The sequence below is a fragment of the Papaver somniferum genome, chromosome 9 (genome assembly GCF_003573695.1).
Source record: "Papaver somniferum cultivar HN1 chromosome 9, ASM357369v1, whole genome shotgun sequence".
Classification (NCBI taxonomy): domain Eukaryota; kingdom Viridiplantae; phylum Streptophyta; class Magnoliopsida; order Ranunculales; family Papaveraceae; genus Papaver; species Papaver somniferum.
In genome coordinates this window covers 172,705,462-172,724,434 of record NC_039366.1, presented here as the reverse complement: position 1 = coordinate 172,724,434, position 18,973 = coordinate 172,705,462, and the positions used below count along the sequence as shown (strand labels likewise).

Below are 18,973 nucleotides of genomic sequence, written 5' to 3'. Positions count from 1 at the left end.
TTCTTTAGTTGCATCAATCTAAACTTTGTAGACAAATTGAAGTTCTGTTCTAGGCAAGTCTGAATTTCATGAGAAAAGGTGCAATCAATTACCTGTGAATGAGATTTTTCAGTGCAAGCACTAAATAACCAGGATAGAATAACATGATTTTGATTTACCCAGTAATTGTAATCAGGATTACGAACAAAATCATTCTCAGGATCAAGATCTACAAACGAAGGACCTGCAAGTATTGCTTCACCAGCAGGAGATGTTTTGCGGAAGAATTTCATAGGACATTGAAAAGATCCATCGACGAATCTAAAAAGATTATAACTACGTAGAAGAGGTACAATATGAGATTTCCATAGAGTATAATTTGTTGATGTTAATTTGGAAGGTGGTTTGAATGTAAGAGGTATGTGTTTGTTGACTTCAGCCATTGTTGAACTGTAAATTTGAAGATGATTAATGAATTAGGGTTTGAACAAGGTATCTGATACCATGTCAAGAGATGAATGTCGTTAGACAATTCTCTCAGAATATTTCATAGATTTATTTACTCTATTTGTTTTTCATTACAGACACAGAAGAAGAGAAGAGACATATTCAAAGACTATGATTGGTCTGCACATTGACCAACAACCTGATGACAATTGTAACCGGTCACCTACACCTGACTTAACTAACACCTTCCAGTTACACAACCCACACACTAAAGTCACACGCTTGAATCTATACTCTAACAGTTTGAAAGTGAAACCCAAAAAGTTGCTTCCACAGAACTCTAACAGTTTCTTTGCTTCAAAGATTATTGCTTGGTTTCTCCAATGTATTGTTGATGACTTACTGTTTGCAAAATCCATGATTCTCTGACAGTCTTCTTCAATCCAAAAGGCTTGAAAGTCCATCTCCTTTGCCCATGAAGCTGCTTCCAGCAGAGTTAGTGCTTCTGCTTCAGGACTGGTTGCCCTGACTGTCCCAGCTCTATCCGTGACAGCTTCACCTGAATCAGATCTCAAAATCAGACCATAACCAGAGATTGAGCCAATAAGCATCTATATTCAATTTAAACTGATGTTAAGCAGGTGCTTCCCATTCTGTAAATTAGATGTCATGATCTTTAAGTTGCATTCAGAATTCATTTGTAAATCAGTAAAAACATTCATTATGTCTAAGTCGGGTGCCCAATATTCTAAATGTCTATGAATGATCAAAGAAAGTTGCATGCTATTGTTTGATTGATCCTGAAAGATTTTCCTACATCTTTCTTTCGATATCATCCAACATTTGGTTGCTACAATCTCAATAATCTCTACATAAACTTTTCCTGCAATCTAATTGTCATACATTTTTTTAAATGGGCAAACCGCTGATATGTTTAAGATCAAACCTGCTAGAGGCGGTAGCATCCAAATTGACCTCGCATAAGAACATTCAAAGAATAGATGTCTAACTGACTCACATGAAAAATTGTAGAAAATGCATTTCATATCAAAGTTGGATCTACATTGTCCTAGTTTTTTCCTAACTGGTAGTGCATTACGAATGCATTTCCATATGAAAATCTTGATTTTTTGCGGGACTTGTAACTTCCAGAAGGATTTCCAAAAGTTGGCAGTTTCGGCATTACAGTTCAATTCATTATTGGTTTCATTTTGCAGTTTATCGTACATTGATTTTACTGAAAATTCCCCACTATTAGCTACTAACCATCCTAGCTTGTCCTTGTTCAAATTTCCTAACCTGTCTATATATATTCTAATTCCTAATATTGAATCAACAATCTCCCTAGAAAAGTTATTTCCAACTTTTTCAAAATTTCACTTCTGAAATTTTATACTACAACATAACTAGATTATGTTTTGAGAAAATTATATTACAACATAACTAGATTATGTTTTGAGAAAAGAAAAACAGTAGAACTGTTGAAACTCATCTCCCCCGTCTTTAAGGCAAGCAAGCTTAATTGAAATCCTGACTCTTTTTTTGGTTCACCAAACGGAAAATGGTTAACCAAACGGATTAGGGACTAAAATGTTAAACAAAATAGGAATTGTTTAGTTAAGAAATATAAATAAGGACTGAAATGCTTAACAGAATAGGGACTTAAAAATAATAATATATGAAATCATTTACTTACAGAAATGCCATTTTTATGAAAATAAAGATACATATTTTAAAACTTCGTATCTTCCAAACGGTACGTCGGATGTTTGTGAATTTCATATATTTGGAAAGCTCTTTCAATCGCCTACACAAGGAGTATAAACAATCATATCATTTTTTAGTTTTAAATACATTTATAGTTCTCCGAAAAAATAATTATAATTTAAAGGTAAATTGAAAGAGCTTATATACTTTTTAAATGTTGCCTATATAATGCTCAAATACTTCACTTGATATACCATAAAACTACCTAGAAGAATCTATAGATTTTAGTTTCGATACGAAAGATTACCTCCGTTTCATTAAAAGTGATACTTTAATTATTTTTTTTCTTTCCATTTTTACCTAATATTAGGCTAAATTGAAAAGTAAAATGAAGGTACCACATTTCAGAAATGGAATGAAAAATTAATGATGCCGACGTGCATCGCAGGTGCTCACTACTTGTCTTTAATTAAGACAAAGAAGGATCTTTAATTAGACTGGACAACTCTAAACAGAAGAACTTGCCTCACTTGTAATATACATACATCAGTACCACACTGCAAATAAAATGTAATAAGATAAAAGCATCCTTGATACGCGCATTTTCTTCCATGGCAGACAACCGACTAACTACTGAGGTAGATCAGGGAGGGTTGGACGTGATCTAACAACATTCAACACTCCTCTTGCAGTTGTCTGTTTTTGAACATAAAACACCCGTTAGTTTGGAATAAAGTTTAAATGAAAGACATGAAAACGTGGTCAGACAAAACTTACCTCAAAGAAGGAACTGAAATTCAGACGTAAGAGAAATCTTCTCAAAAATGGAGCTCGTTGACTCCCAGCAAGCCTACTACTACGCAATATCGTGTATAACGAGTTTGATATCTAGTCAAATTCCTGTAATAGAGAGCATTAGCTGGTAAACACCACTGAAATCAAGAAAGAAACAGCAAGGTTACAGAAAATAATATTCTGACCATACTGAGGTAAACCTAATCGAACTACCTCGGTTATATGGTCTAGGTCACTTGAGTGTGGAGTTTTCAGATTCAATGGTCCAACAGAACTGCAGGCGAAGTTTCATTATACTGTCGAGTATCCTTGACACAGATCCAATGTCTAGAAAAAATTGTGAATCAGAGCAAATAAGTATCTGCAAATAACGTACCATAAAATGTCAGCATTTTCTGTTACCCAACACCGGAACAGTTTCTATTCTATGAACAGCGGTAAGAAGTGAATACTAGCAAAGCATTACTAATTACTGACAGTTCCTATAGGATAGTCAATAATTGAGGTTAGCATGACAGTGAATCAGAAGGATCACTGAATATTGGTAACAACATTCCCTAAGAGATGTTGAAATGTCGATTTTCAGCACAATACTCCATAATGTGCAAGCAGCCAAGACAAGTTTAATAAAGTTATAGAGACCATAGTAGATCAAGCTAAAATGAAAATCCTAGTTGCTTTTCTAGCTGTAAAATTAACTGGATAGGCATTATACTCTTGGTGAAATCCCACAAATTCGGTGGAACCATGGGAATCTTGAACACGAGCTTGCAGAACATTCCACTGAGATTCTATCACATCGATCTGAAAATGTATAGCCCTTCACTGTGAGTAGTGGAGTAACAGGCCAAAAACCCCTAGCGGAGTTGAGGTTCATTTTGTTTGCACGTGTTTACAAGTAAGGGAGAAGACGTCTGGAAGCACACAAAAACCTGGATATAGAACTGCAGATTTCTATTAAGGAAAGCCATACTCCCTCAACTGCCACATTGGTCTAGAGCGTTGCAGCCGCTGCTGGGATATGGAGCAGTTTTCCCGATCATTCCGACGTTTTGCAAAATCCGTGTGACCTTGGTGCATTACTGAAGCCCAAGATTTCTCCAACTCCATTTGTGTTCTTTTAAGCCTGATCAAATACTGGAATAATCGGCGGTACCTGAAGCAGACTCCATGCTTAAATTTTGTGAAAAATTAACTTTCGACCAGCTCCAACTTATATAATGATGTGCATGCAAAATTGAGAATTAGAATTTACTTGGAGAGAACTTCTTGTGAGAAGAACAGCTGCAAAGGCCAATCCACACAATATTCAAGAGAAATGCCATCCTATCCATCAACAGAAAGCTCTGAGCAGTCCCTTGATATGCCAGACCTACATCCCCTCTAGATCTCGGCAACAGACCCCTTGGGAAGATGCGACTATGATTCCAGATGAAGGCATCCTAGTGACATGAAATTAAAGTTTACGTACCATCTTTCATTTCAAATACTGTGCACATTAGCAAAAGACACATCTAGTGGGATTCACAAAATTATAACTGGATAACAAGTGTGGTCATCAATGACTAACCTTAAAGTTACTCTCGACAAGTACTTGTCTTCATCACCTATCGTCTTTCTTGCAGCCTGTATAAAATCTGAAATCAGAAAAACGACACAGAATAGATCTACAAACACAGATGAACATGGGCTTCACAGGTTAAAAGAGCTCCAAGGTACAAGATACAGAAGAAAGTTGATGTTCAATATAGTTGCAAGGAAAACCCAAAAAAAAAAACAGACTTTATCCAAATAGTAGAAGAGGAAAAACTGTATAAATCAATATCTGTTTGCTTGATTGGTTAATAGAGTTTCGGGATACAAGATACAGAAAGCAGTTTATGATGAATTGAAGGTGCGAGGAGAACCCAAATATAGCAGATTACTAAAACAGTATAAATCAAAATCCTAGATAAGCATAAAGCCGTAATGTAGTATTTGTGGATCCTTATTGGTAAGAGATATGAGAATGACCATCTTTCTGTCCAGTAGGGTATTTTTATGGTTTTAGCTCTTTGTAATCTGGTTGTAGAAATGTTACCAGCTGAAATGGTACCACAAGATCAGCTTCGGCGGTAGACTGCCGAGGTGGTAGACGCATCAACTGGCGACTCTCCTCAAGAAAACACTGCCATATGCAGTAGGTAATATATTATGAGAAATAGATCCAACTGATTTACCTGTTTTCTTTTGGACGATGTTAAACATTCTTTACCACACAAAAGGGGACCCTAACGTGAATACTAGTGATATTAACAAATCTGCTGCGTTCAGGGACAGAAAATGCCACATATGAACACAAAAAGTTGGGATTTGAGCTTTCCTTACCTGAAAAAATCTCCTTTTGCTAACAGGAAATACTCTTTGAGGGCTCTTAGGTGACCATTCAAGTCCGCCCATACAACAACAAGCTGATTATTCAGGGCCTGATCGAATCATATGCAACGGTCATTGTAATTTCATATATCCTCCCATTCTCCACGAGAATTCTGATCTATTGGCAAAGAGGCGAAGAAATAGATATACACAAATCCGAGAGAAGTTCTTCTTTCATACATTACCTGCCATAAATGACTGGCAGCAATAACACGGACAGCATCAACGGCAGACTCAAATGACCTTTTGTGGAACTCGGACGAATCCTGGACTCAAATGAAAAGCAAATCGTCCTGTAAACCCTTGAACCTTCTGTGGTCCCCGTGATACCGGTTGATGTGAAATCGCATCCTGACATTTGAAAGAAGGACCAGGGTTTCGTATAACCCTTATTGCCTTACTAGATAAAAGAATCGACTCTGCAACACACATATGGATGTAATCTGGTAACATCTCCTGAGAGAATTATTTGGAAAATGTTAAAACATGCAACATATTTTGGCTCGTAAAACAATTGTAACAAAAGAGAGCCACCAAATCTGAACTAAAAGGGCAGGGAAAGTGACAAGGTGGAACGCATTTCAATAGTATATGAATCTAGGTCAAAAGATCATGGAGGAAAAGGTAGATAGAAGATAAATCTTGAAAAGTGATGCTTCATAGTCCATACAAATTGCAAAAAGACTGTACTCAACTCTACCAGGAAAACATGAAATCCCAAATGCCAATCAGTCAATGATGCATCATCGGGTGATTTTTGCACAGACTTGCCAAAGTTTTCTGAAGGTGATTCCTCACTTCCTATAATCATGTCCTCCTGCCTGGAAACCATACAGGAACATACATTGTCATATTCCATGAGCAAATGATAATTCACATAAGGCAGTTGGAGCCAGTGTAAACCTTATGTTACAAAAGCTTATTTATTTTGAAAGTGATTACCTTCAAATCAAAAACTCTCCATGTTGATCTTGAATTATTATGTATATCATCCAGGACGCAAGCTGATTATACATAACTGGATGTCTGCCAAAGAAGCCTACGTTTTTGGTAAACAAATATCAACAAACAAAAAGATAAGTTACACCGAATTTCACTTGAGGATCATCTAATATTAGAACTTCCAGTTCATAACGCAAAGACATCAGTTGAGCTTCTTGCAGGTGGTGTTCATGAGGAACCTATTAAGGTTGAATCAGTCGTGGATAAACCGGAGATGCTGGAGCATGAATGTCAAATACCTAAGGAACCCGAGTCATGAGCTTCAGTAGGAGATGGCGACTTGGTCCTAGAAAAACTCACGGAAGATGACATTGAGAACTTACATGAATCATCTGAATGTAAACAGATGATGAGTGAAGCCTTGGAGATTAGACAGAATCTCCAATAGAAGACAAGTCCAATCTTGAAACCCAAGAAACCTTCAATCTGATAACAATATCTACTAATTCAAATTTTGCTCCAAAATTGAATCCTAGTTTAGACCTTATTAGGGGTTAAACAGAGAATCATTCATATAAACATCACAATTAATATCAGGAATGGAATATGTTTAAATTTAATTTTTCTAAAATCTGTAATTGTATTTATATATACCCAATAACATCAAAATTATTTCATAAATCTCCTAAAAGACCAAATCATAAAACCCTTTTAATCTTTCTAAAATCTGTAATTGTATTTATATATACCCAATAACATCAAATCATATATCTCCTAAAAGACCAAATCATAAAACCCTAATTCATCGTGATACTAAAAAAAAAGAGGATCCTAATTCTCCCAAACCTTAAAATCAACAGAACATTTCTTTGAAAGAAGTTTAGTATCCTCAGCTAATTTATTAACAGTAACATCACAATGAACCCTAATTGTGAATTTCCAAGTCCTAATAGACCCAACCTTAAGTCTGGCAGGTACCTTTATATCAATCCGAAGTGGAATTTTCCGTTTTCTCTGTTCCTCGTACAAACCATTGCGAACAACTTCGGATAGCTGCAAACCTGGAGTCTTCAACAATGTCTCAAACACTGTGACATTATTTCTAGGTTGATAGAAATTAGGAAACACTCCTGAACAAAGATCAGCACCAGTATGAGAAACAGAAAGATTGCTCCCTTTTTCGTAGTACATGCCAATTCTGCTATTAGGATTTTTTGCTCTGACAGTAACACCAAATTCAAGAGAAATTTTTTGATCTGATAGTAAATAAGAACCTCCTTCAAAATTGAATCCTTTTATAGACATTTTTTCGACAGAGTAATTTGGTACTTGCGGCTTGAAAATGAAGTAAAATGCAACACCAGCAATGACCGTGAGGAGAATCAAAACAACAATTATACTGAGGATCCAACGGAAACAACAGCAACATGGATTTCGACGATTATTCTTGTTGTTGTTGTTTTCCGATGTTAATCTATCTGGAGAATTATTACTAGGATAAACTCGTTCTGACATTTCTTGAACTAATTTCTAGAATAATTTCAGTATGAGTAATACTTGTAATTTGAAATTGTATAGAGTGAGTGAGGGTGAGGATTAGGATTTTATAGAGAGTTGAGGAAGTTGAATTACACTTACCTTCGTAAATGGGAGTACCACACAACATAAAATACTTCAACTATCTCTTAAGAATTCTACTGAAAATTTTCTCAAATCTCAGCAACCAAACCAAACCTGTAATCAATAAAACGCTTCGCTATATGCACTGATTTCTCGTATACATCTATCTTCCGACCTCTCCACTTCTCTTTCTATATCTCTTCACCAATCAACTCGATCTATCAATTAACCCCTTCAAAAAATCAAATAACAGCGACGACAACGATATTCGAAGGTCTTCATCTCGTCATCATTAGTGGTTCAGTTAAATTGATTAAGGTTAAATGGCTGACATAAAGAACCTGTCATATTTTTAGGGGCCCCTCAAAAGGATTTAGGGGCCAACAATAAAACAAAAAAGGTCACCCAAACGTAAAATGTATCCAGACCTTATCTCGCATAATTCATAATGACAAAATTGCTCTTAGATAATCGGTAGATAATATATTATTTTTATCCTCGGAATGCATTCGGTAGACAAGATAAAAAGCATGCGTCCGAATGTAGTAGATGCAGTATTTGAATGAATTTTGTTTCATTTTTCATTTCTTTTCATTTTTGAGTTATAGCCATGGCATGGTAGGATCAGCCACAGTTATATTCGGAAGATACATCATTTGAATAAACTCCCGAATATACGATGGCCCAAAAATCAGAATTTTGGAAAAACAGAGACTTTTCAAATTTTGAACTTGTAATAATCGGAGGGAATATAATTTACATAAACTCCCGAATGTATGTTGCCTAACCTTCTAAAATGGCCCTTGGAACCACCTATAGCCATGGCATGGTAGGATCTGCCACAGTCATATTCAGAAGTTATGTCATTTGAATAAACTCCCGAATATACAATGGCCCAAAAATCAGAATTTTTGAAAAACCAAAAATTTTCTGGTTTTGAACTTGTAATAATCGGAAGATATTGCATTTGCATAAACTTCCGAATGTATGTTGGCTAACCTTCAAAAATCCTTAGGTTTGCGCCTCTTGGAACCACTTAGATCCATGGCATGGTTTGTTATGCAACAAGCATATTCGGAAGATATTGCATTTGTATAACCTTCCGAATGTACAATGGCCCAAAAATCAGAATTTTTGAAAAACCAAAATTTTTCTGGTTTTGAACTTGTAATAATCGGAAGATATTGCATTTGCATAAACTTCCGAATGTATGTTGGCTAACCTTCAAAAATCCTTAGGTTTGCGCCTCTTGGAACCACCTAGAGCCATGGCATGGTTTGTTATGCAATAAGCATATTCGGAAGATATTGCATTTGTATAACCTTCCGAATGTACAATGGCCCAAAAATCAGAATTTTTTAAAAACCAATTTTTTTTTTGGTTTTGAACTTGTAATAATAGGAAGATATTGCATTTGCATAAACTTCCGAATGTATGTTGGCTAACCTTCAAAAATCCTTAGGTTTGTGCCTCTTGGAACCACCTAGAGCCATGGCATGGTTTGTTATGCAACAAGCATATTCAGAAGATATTGCATTTGCATAAACTTCCGAATGTATGTTGGCTAATCGGAAGACATCAATAATATTTGCTACCGAATGATATAAGGCCCCAAAACTATTTCAGTTTCAACATTTTACAATCGGAAGAATAGAATATTATATTCTCTTCCGAATATACACTGTCGCCAAAATGGGATTTTTCCTAAATCACAATTTTGAGAACTTTTCAAAATATATATATTCGGTATTTAGTGTATTTCCGATTGTTGTGTCTCTGCATTAATATATTCGGAAGTCAAAAAATTATTTAATCTACCGATTATATTCATTTTGTTCACAGGAAGATATGACCAACAATATTCAGAAGTTAATCTATAACTTTATCTCCTGAATACTGTCGATGTTCTTGAGAAATGAAGAACACGACTACATTCGGGAGTTAAAAATCATGCATATCTCCCGAATCTGGGAAAAAACAGAAAACCCTAGAAATTTTTTTTTCGATTCGTCGAATTAAAGTGACATAAACCCAAAAAATGATAGAATCTTATCTAATTGTGGACATTTGAAGTTGCCGGAGTGTTTGGCTATCCGATTCGCCACCACCAACTACATCTGCGGCTTTGCGTTCGTCACGTTCTTCGTCACTTTCAGCAACAATTCACGACGACGATGATGAATCGAAGAAGAAGAGTTCAAATGGAGGAAGTTGTAATTGGATTTTTGTTTTCTTGAAGGGCATAAAGGTAACTTCAAATTTTTATAAGGTGTCTCTTAGCTAGTGTCCTTGTATGGGTATAAATCAATGGCCCCCAAATCCTTTTAAGTGGCCCCTAAAAATGCCAGGATAAAGAAGGGGGTGTTCGAGTCGCAATTTTGTGGTCGTTCAATCGTGTGACAAGCACATATTGGGACACGTCTTATGTCTCTAATTAGATGTTAAGACTTCTAAAAAGTATGTCTTTGAATATAGCAAGAAAAATTAGTCAGGGAGCAAAAGAAAAATGGATGAAGGATGGGGAAATAAACTCAAGTTATTTGCATCATATTGCATTATTGCTTCTTTTAAGTCAAATATAATAATGTAAATTTCTTGAAGATTGATGGGAGTTTATGTTACGATAAAAAGAAGATTGCAGATGAAACAAAATCTTTGTATACTTCTTTGTCATTTAAAAATCATAAATCTAGGCCTAGTTTTGATCTTCTTGATATGCCTTTTATTTCTGTAATGGAGAGCATTAATCTTGAGAAGCCTTTCTCTGAAGAAGAAGTTAAGATGGTAGTAGATCATTTTGGAACTAACAAAAGTCCTGGTCCAGATGGTTTTACTATGGAGTACTATAAATATATCTTGGGAGATCATCAAGTCAGATTTAATGTTGGTTGTTAAAGAATTTGAATCCAGTTCTTCTCTAGACTGGAGAATTAATTGCACTAACATTACTTTGGTTCCCAAGTGCAGTGGAGTTGCTTCTTTAAAGGATTTCAGACCTATCAGCCTCACTAGTAGTGTCTACAAGATTATCTGCCATCAATAATCTGATAACATCAAGGTGCTTTTGTTCATCGTGGGCAGATTCGTGATAATATTCTCATAGCCTATGAGTTGATTGATTCTAGATTGAGACAACAACTTTCTGGCTTAATTTGCAAGGTTGATTTTGAAAAAGAAGTGAAAGAATGGAGTCAATCCGACGTCGTACGAAGAATCTACGAGTATTTGAAACAAGCCACATTTAAGAGAATTGTTAATGCACAGATTTTATAAAGGCACTCGTCTGAACTACTCGGGGCTACCACCATCATCTTTTTCCAATTCACGGCCAGTTTAGGTTTTGATGCTATGGTTACGGTTGTTGCTGCTCAAGTTAAGAATACAATGGGCGATGGCAGGGATCAATGAATGGTTGGAGATAGCTGTTCCGGTGATTGTGGAGCTCGACAGAAAGGTGGTGTTCTCACCTGTGGTTCATGGAAATGCTGTCGGGAAGCAATGTAGATGGAGACTCTCGAGAAGGGTTGAAACTCGAGTGATGGTTGTTAAATCTCGGTGATGGAGCAATGACGCTGCTGATGGAATCAGTTTTGAACTCGAGATAGTTGGATATTGAGCTTTCAAAAGCAAGAGGTACAGGCAGTGATAGCTCGACTTAGGGCATGGCAGTTGGTGTTAATGGCGTTGGAGGTTGATGTTGATGATTGTCTTCGGTGATTCAGCTGAGACGAGAATGGCAGCTGTGGTTCTTTCTGTTGATCGGAGCTGAAAGATAGAGCAGAAGCGATGGAAAACTGTTATGAGCAACGGAGAAGAGATGAGTTGTAATGCAATGAAGAGCTGGAGCTTGTGGTGTTAACTTTCGATGGCGTCTGCTGGCAGTGAATAAAGAAGGAGATGTGTTGCTACGTGTGTCTCAGAGTGTCTCCTGCGCCTTTGATGATAATAGGAGTTTTGTCGGAGTAAGCCTGCGATAGGACGCTCTAGAGTTATTGATATCGATAGAAAATGAATGTTGAGATTGATTCAGTTGATAACATGTTGGAAGATGGAAGATGAAAACTCTAACCAGTACTTTTTATCTCTGATATTCGTATTACTATATTTGCTTTATTCTTATTTAGTTACAATCACAAACAAAACCCCCCAGTTTCTATAAGTAATCAAAACAATTTGACAACCCATATCTCCCTATGGAACGAATCTGTTCTTATAACTATACTCTTATTTATAATTTTGATGTGAAAGAACTTAAATTATTTTTGCGTCGGCTGACGACCGACCAAATTTTGGCGCCGCTGTCGGGGAGGCATAGCGGATTGTTATCTTGTTTTTGATTTCTTATTTTTAGTTTTTAATTTCGTTTTTTGAGAATCTTGTTTCAGGTATTTAATCTCTGGCACCCAAACGTTGGGATTACCAAAGGTGCGGAATTTCAACTCGCAGAGGAACAGTACTACAAGAGCCTCAAAATTCACAACAAGAAGAGATGGTTGGCGGAACGAACAACCAAAACACTGGTAACTAGGGAAACCAAGGGAACCAGGGAAATGGCGGCGCTCCACCACCTCCACCTCCCAAGAGGACACTTAAAGATCTGACATCCCTATCGTTTGATCAACAAAAGCTGTGTGTCAACTTGGAAGATTAAATTGAGCTCAAATCTCAGTTGATTCATTGGTTACCGAAGTTCAAAGGGCTTCCAGGAGACGATCCAAATCGTCATTTACTACTGTTTCAACATAGGTTGACAAGTTTGAAGCCAACTGGAACTGATCAAGGAAGAGCTTTACTGACATTTTTTCCATTCTCTTTGATTGGTTCTGCAGAAGAATGGTTTTATGGTCTTCCACCTGGAAGTATCACAACATGGAACGAGATGCAGAGAGCATTTTTATAAAAGTACTTTCCCGCCTCAAAAGCAGCAACTATTCGTAAAACAATTAGTGGGATTGAACAAATTACTGATGAGACTCTTTACGAATATTGGGAACGGTACAATAAGTTGCTAGCGATCTGCCCACATCATCAAATCTCTAAGCAACTCATAGTGCAGTTTTTCTACGATGATTTGCTCCAATCCGAGAGAAATCTTATTGATGCAGCTAGTGATGGTGCTTTGAAAAACAAAACCATTGACGAAGCGACAAAATTGATCGAGAATATGGCTGCAAACACGCAGCAATTCAACACAAGAGGTGTGTCAATGAGTCGAAGGGTTAATGAGGTTACTTCTTCACCACACTTAGAGCACGGGATTGGTAATATGGAGAAGATGATGCAACAAATGGCCGCAGTAATCATTCTCTCTTATGCTGAAGAAGCTGAACAAGTTAATGCGATGTTCCCGAATCAGCAGAGACAAAGGTATAATCCCTATTCTAACACTTACAATCCAGGATTGAAAGATCATCCTAATTTCAGCTATGTGAATACGCAAGCAGCAGCTCCAAGGTCGATTTTCAATCGTCTTAGTGGTTTTCAACAACAACAACAACAACCACAACCAGTGCAGAACTCAGAATCATCAGAGATGCTTGCTATGATGAAGAATCTAACCACAATGGTGCAAAAGAATCAGCAAACGACTGATAGTGCAATCAAGGAGTTGTAGACACAAATGAGCACCATGGCAGGTAGATTGAACCTTTTGGAGATGCAGAATAGTGGGAAACTCCCTTCTCGGCCTATTAATCCTAGAGAAACTGTTAATGATGTGACATTGAGAAGTGGTACACGAACTGTGCAACCAGAAGATGGTGAGAAAATCAAAGACCCCAAGGGGCCGGTTTTGGAGAAAGAGATTACTGACTCTTCCCAAACCGATGAGGTACCTAAAACGAACTCTAAGCCTCTTGTTTCAACTTATGTTCCTCCTTTACCGTTTCCTGGCAGGTTTGCTAACAAAAAGGTGGAACAAGACAAGGACGACAAGGAGATTTTAGATGTACTCAAAAAGATTCATGTGAATATCCCGCTGATAGATGCAATTAGGCAAGTTCCTAAGTACGCAAGAGTTTTGAAAGACCTATGCACCAAGAAAAAGCGGCTAACCGGTAATGAGGTGATGAGTGTGGGGGAGAACGTTTCTGCTATCCTCCAAAAGAAACTCCCACCTAAATGCAAGGATCCCGGTAGTTTCGATATACCTGTTGTGATCGGTAATAAAAGGTTTGGAAAAGACATGCTTGATTCAGGAGCATCGATTAATGTTATTCCCGCATCTATTTATGAGTCTTTGAATTTGGGTCCTTTGAAAGAAACCCGTATTGTTCTTGAACTAGTTGATCGTTCTAATGTTTACCCTAGAGGTATTATTGAAGATGTGCTTGTGCATGTGAATCAACTCGTATTTCCAGCTGATTTCGTTGTATTGGAAATGGATAATGGGTCGGATGCATCTATACCGTTGTTATTGGGGAGGCCTTTCATGAAAACGACCAAAACCGTTATTGATGTTGACAAAGAAACTCTCACTATGGAATTTGATGATGAAAATATTTGCTTCAATATTTTTGTAGCAATGCGGTATCCTAGAGATGTTCATTCGGATGTCCATGCCAATGTCGTAGACGCAGGCCAAGGAGTAGCCAAAGAGTCTACAGTCGAGCTAAAGACGTTAAACTAAGCGCTACTGGGAGGCAACCCATAGGTTTTGTATCTTAATCCCTTTTACCTTTTGTTTTTATTGTTTTTCATATCATATTTTCATCCCCATTTTTAATTTCATTGAGTCCGGAATCTATTTTAGAAGTAAATTATGACGACTACCTTTTCGTCAGAAAAATTCAGACTGCACGTAGTTCAGTCCATAGACCATAACTGTCAGACCGTTTATCTAAACACTGTGCCCTTTTGGCACTATGTAGAAAAGACGTAGGTTAACAACTTTCGTGAAACAGGATTTTGCCAAATTCCTTACCAATTTGTATATTTTTTGCGTTTTATCTGATGCTATGTTAGAATTCAGAATTTTCAGTTTTGCACATTGAGGACAATGTGAAGTTTAAGTGTGGGGAGTATTTTTCATATAGAGTTTTTAGCTTTTTCTATATATTTGCATAAAAAAATAAAAAAAATACCTCCAATTTTTAGAGATTTTAGAGTCACTAGCATCCTTCTAGGTATGTTTACATAGAGATTCTGACCGACATAACTGAACTTGGAAGTGTTAGGGAACTACGTTCAAATTTCTTGCTTGTTAGAGTGTTAAATAATGGATTTAATCATGCCAGTGATGCAAATTAGGAGCAGAGGGAAATGCATTATTAGAGTCGCTGATCAATCATTAGTGGAGGCTACCTATTTTCAAATCAACAAAGGCACCAGACCAAAATTGTTTTTGTATAGTTGACTAAAGAGCTTTCTTTTGTGTGTGTGTCACCGTACATTAATTCCGAGTAGCATGGTGAGCTACCCAACCTCCCACCAATAGAAGCACTATTTTTGATCTCTTGAGTGCTAACTTTGTCAATCATGAGGGTGACGTCTATAGATGAAAACCACCTTATTGTAGTTTGATTTACAGTTAGCACCATTCTCTCTCTCGCCAACAAAAGGTCCATAGAAACACAATCATCATCAACAAGCGGCGCGACATCAAAATCTACAAGGAAAGTTGAAGACGTTTCAAGTTTACAAGCAACAATACAAGGAAGAGCGCAATTTCATATCCAAGTAAAGCAACATACAATGGGAAGATTTTTATATACATGTTGAATACTTGCACATAAGGAGCCGAATTCTATATTCAAGTTGAAGACTTATTTACAAGAGCGAAGAAAATATAAAGATGAGAATTATATTGAAGTTTATGATACGAAGACAATACAAGTTGTGAAGAATAAAGCGGTAAAGTACTATTCCCATGGCTAGAACAATTTCATTGTTTATTTTATATTTAGTTTGTAGTTATTTCTCTTGTCATAAAAAACAAAACAAAACAAAACAAAACAACACAAAACAAAAAAAAAATGAAAAAAAAAACTAAGGATATTTTTGGTGATCACGCACTCCATTGTGCTAAAGACGTGGGTATCAAGTTTCGTCATGACCTAGTTCGTGATGTAATTGCGGATATTTGCTACAAGGCTAGCGTGCTGGTGTGTAAAGAGGCTTCTTTGGGTCTTTTATCGGATAGCAACAAGGATTTAAGTCCAGCAGACATTCTCGTCCTTAATTGGGAGAATGGCCAAGATATTTGCATGGATGTCACAGGTGTATCTCCCTTCACAGGTGAGGGGGTTCGTTCTTTCGTCCCAGGTCAAGCCATTTCGAAAGCAATTGCGCGTAAACGTTCTAAATACTTGGATGATTGTACTTCAAATGGGTATGGTTTGGGAGTTTTAGATTTCACCACTTTGGGAGAGCTTGGTGAGGAGTTGCTTTGTTTTTTTAAGCGTTTAAAGAACTGTTTAGTTAGTAATGATGCTGGTAGTGGTCTAGGCAGTTTTATTTTTCATAGGTTAGGAGTTGCTATTCAGAAAGGTGTTGGTGCCCAGCTTGTGGCTCGGTTACCAACTAAGGCTGTGTATGAGTCCTAATTTGGGCCATTTAATTCATTCCATAATATAATTTTTATAAAAAAAAATGAAAAAGAAAAAGACAAGAGAAATTCTTTGTATTATTTTGGTTTGTATTTCTGTTTGTATTCATTTAATAAAGCCACGGGGAAGAAGAAAAATCTATGAAGAAGTTTCAAGCAACAAGGAATTGAAGAGAAAGAGTTACAAGTTGTCGAAGTTCTACGAAGTTCAAGAGTTTATCATCAACAGTTGAAGACCGAAGACGAAGACCAAGAAGATGAAGAAGACGATCCGAATGAAGACTACATTTCTATTGGATGTTGTGAGAGTGGTGCTTTCGTCACTGCCGATCGGATGTGAAGGTGGTAAATACTCCCATCCTTGCATATGGTTGATTTCCTTTCTAAGAGATCATCAGAAAAAAGTCTTTTAATTTCCACTATTTTGTGGAGTCTCCAGAAATTATTCGGAAGGTTTCCTTCCCACCATTCAACGTGTGTAGGATTCTTTCTTCATTCCTACCTGCACACATGTGAGACCCATAAAAAAATCCGTCTTATTGAGTGCAATTATCATAAAATCCTTTTAAGTGAGGCAGAAGTCGAGGCGAAATGCTTATTGATCGCTCTCAAACACGTGTTCTCTCATTATGGTGTGGTTATTTCTCACTCAACATTTAAGAATGAGAATAAGTTCTTTGGTGTTTCTAACTTCTTATTACTAGCATGCAGAAACTATATGTCCTCATAGCTCTTTGGATGGTTGGGAAGCTGGAACCCTTTAAAGTTGGAGTAGGTTTTGTGGGTATACCTCTGCTAAGCCCTCACGAGACTATAACTCGTCCATTAGGGACACCTAGGGGTTTAAAGGATTGTTGCATATGCTAAATGCAACCGTGTCCTCGGCGATAGGGAGTTGTTGTACCTTAGTTTAATTTTTGTAGTTTGCTCGAGGACTAGCAAAAGGCAAGTGTGGGGGAATTTGATAGGTGCATTATTTACACAAGTTGGGTACTCAAATGCTTTGTTTTCTTGGTAGTTTTTGTATCATTATGCTTTGATTTTGTTTGCTTTTGAGTTTGTTAGGTGTTTGAGGCTATCTTAACCAGAAGGAAGTGGAACTTGCTCAAATCCGTAATTTCTTTGTATCACCTTGAAGAAGGCGAAAATACGAAGGCAACGACGAAAGAATGGAGTCAATCCGACGTCGTACGAAGAATCTACAAGTATTTGAAGCAAGCCACATTTAAGAGAATTGTTAATGCACAGAATTTATAAAGGCACTCGCCTGAATTACTCGGGGCTACCACCATCATCTTTTTCCAATTCACGGCCAGTTCAGGGTTTGATGTTATGGTTACGGTTGTTGCTGCTCAAGTTAAGAATACAATGGGCGATGAATGAATGGTTGGAGGTAGTTGTTCCGGTGATTGTGGTGCTCGACAGAAAGGTGGTGTTCTCACCTGTGGTTCATGGCAATGCTTTCGGGAAGCAATGTAGATAAAGACTCTCGAGAAGGGTTGAAACTCGAGTGATGGATGTTAAATCTCGGTGATGGAGCAGTGACGCTGCTGATGGAATCAGTAATGAACTCGAGATAGTTGGATACTGAGGTTGCAAAAGCAAGAGGTACAGGCAGTGATAGCTCGACTTAGGGCATGGCAGTTGGTGTTAATAGCGTTGGAGGTTGATGTTGATGATTGTCTTTGGTGATTCAGCTGAGACGAGAATGGCAGCTGTGGTTGTTTCTGTTGATCAGAGCTGAAAGATAGAGCACAAGCGATGGAAAGCTGTTATGAGCAACGGAAAAGAGATGAGCTGTAATGCACTGAAGAGCTGGAGCCTGTGGTGTTAAATTTCGATGGCGTCTGCTGGCAGTGAATAAAGAATGAGATGTATTTCTACTTACATTTGTAATGAAGTCTGTGGATTTGAGCTGGAGCACAAAGAATATTGAGGTGTTGATAGCTTCCGATGAGGAACTGTTGGCCGATGAATACAGAGATGAAGTTTGGCTGAACCTGATGGTTTAAAATGTGGGTGAACAATAAGTCAGAGATGGTTATGGATGATGTATGATGGATCTGTGATGGATAAGCAGGTGATGCTACTTTCATTGAGGATCTCAGGTGAAGCTCGATGGCAATGACTGTATGGTGATGATTGGGTCTTGATAGTTGCTGCCATTAAAACCAGTTATGAAAAAGTGGAGCTCGAGTCTTTGTTTGTTTGTTGCAGACCAGAGAATACAGTGGTTGCATCGATGATGGAATATGACGATTGTTTCGAGTGAGTCTCGAGTCTGCAATGGAGATGCTGGCAGAGTCGGGGTTGGATGGTGACTCTCTGTTGGTTTGATGATGGAAATCGAACCGGTGATGGAGATGAACAGTAATGACGTTGTTGAGGTTAATGGTGCTGGCAGTAATTGAAAAAGCAGGGGTCTAACAACACCACCCAATATTTCGCTTAGCAATTTGCTAAAGAATCAACTAGACAACCAGACTCAATCTAGATAAAAGTATCTCAAGGAGTTAATATCTC

The 18,973-nt window shown here is 37.4% G+C and overlaps 1 protein-coding gene and 1 pseudogene across 1 annotated transcript; one reads left to right on the top strand and one right to left on the bottom strand.

Annotated features, from left to right (window-relative positions):
- Window positions 1-2,549: 2,549 nt before the first annotated feature.
- Window positions 2,550-8,200, bottom strand: LOC113310546 (annotated as a pseudogene).
- A 5,334-nt stretch (window positions 8,201-13,534) lies between these two features.
- LOC113312873 lies at window positions 13,535-14,533 on the top strand. Its single transcript, XM_026561607.1, has one exon. It carries the CDS (start codon window positions 13,535-13,537, stop codon window positions 14,531-14,533), a length of 999 nt encoding a protein of 332 aa, XP_026417392.1.
- Window positions 14,534-18,973: the final 4,440 nt, after the last annotated feature.

Excerpts from the sequence above, each read along its gene's own strand:
- LOC113312873 (XM_026561607.1), top strand. The coding sequence starts at position 13,535 with ATGGCAGGTAGATTGAACCTTTTGGAGATGCAGAATAGTGGGAAACTC.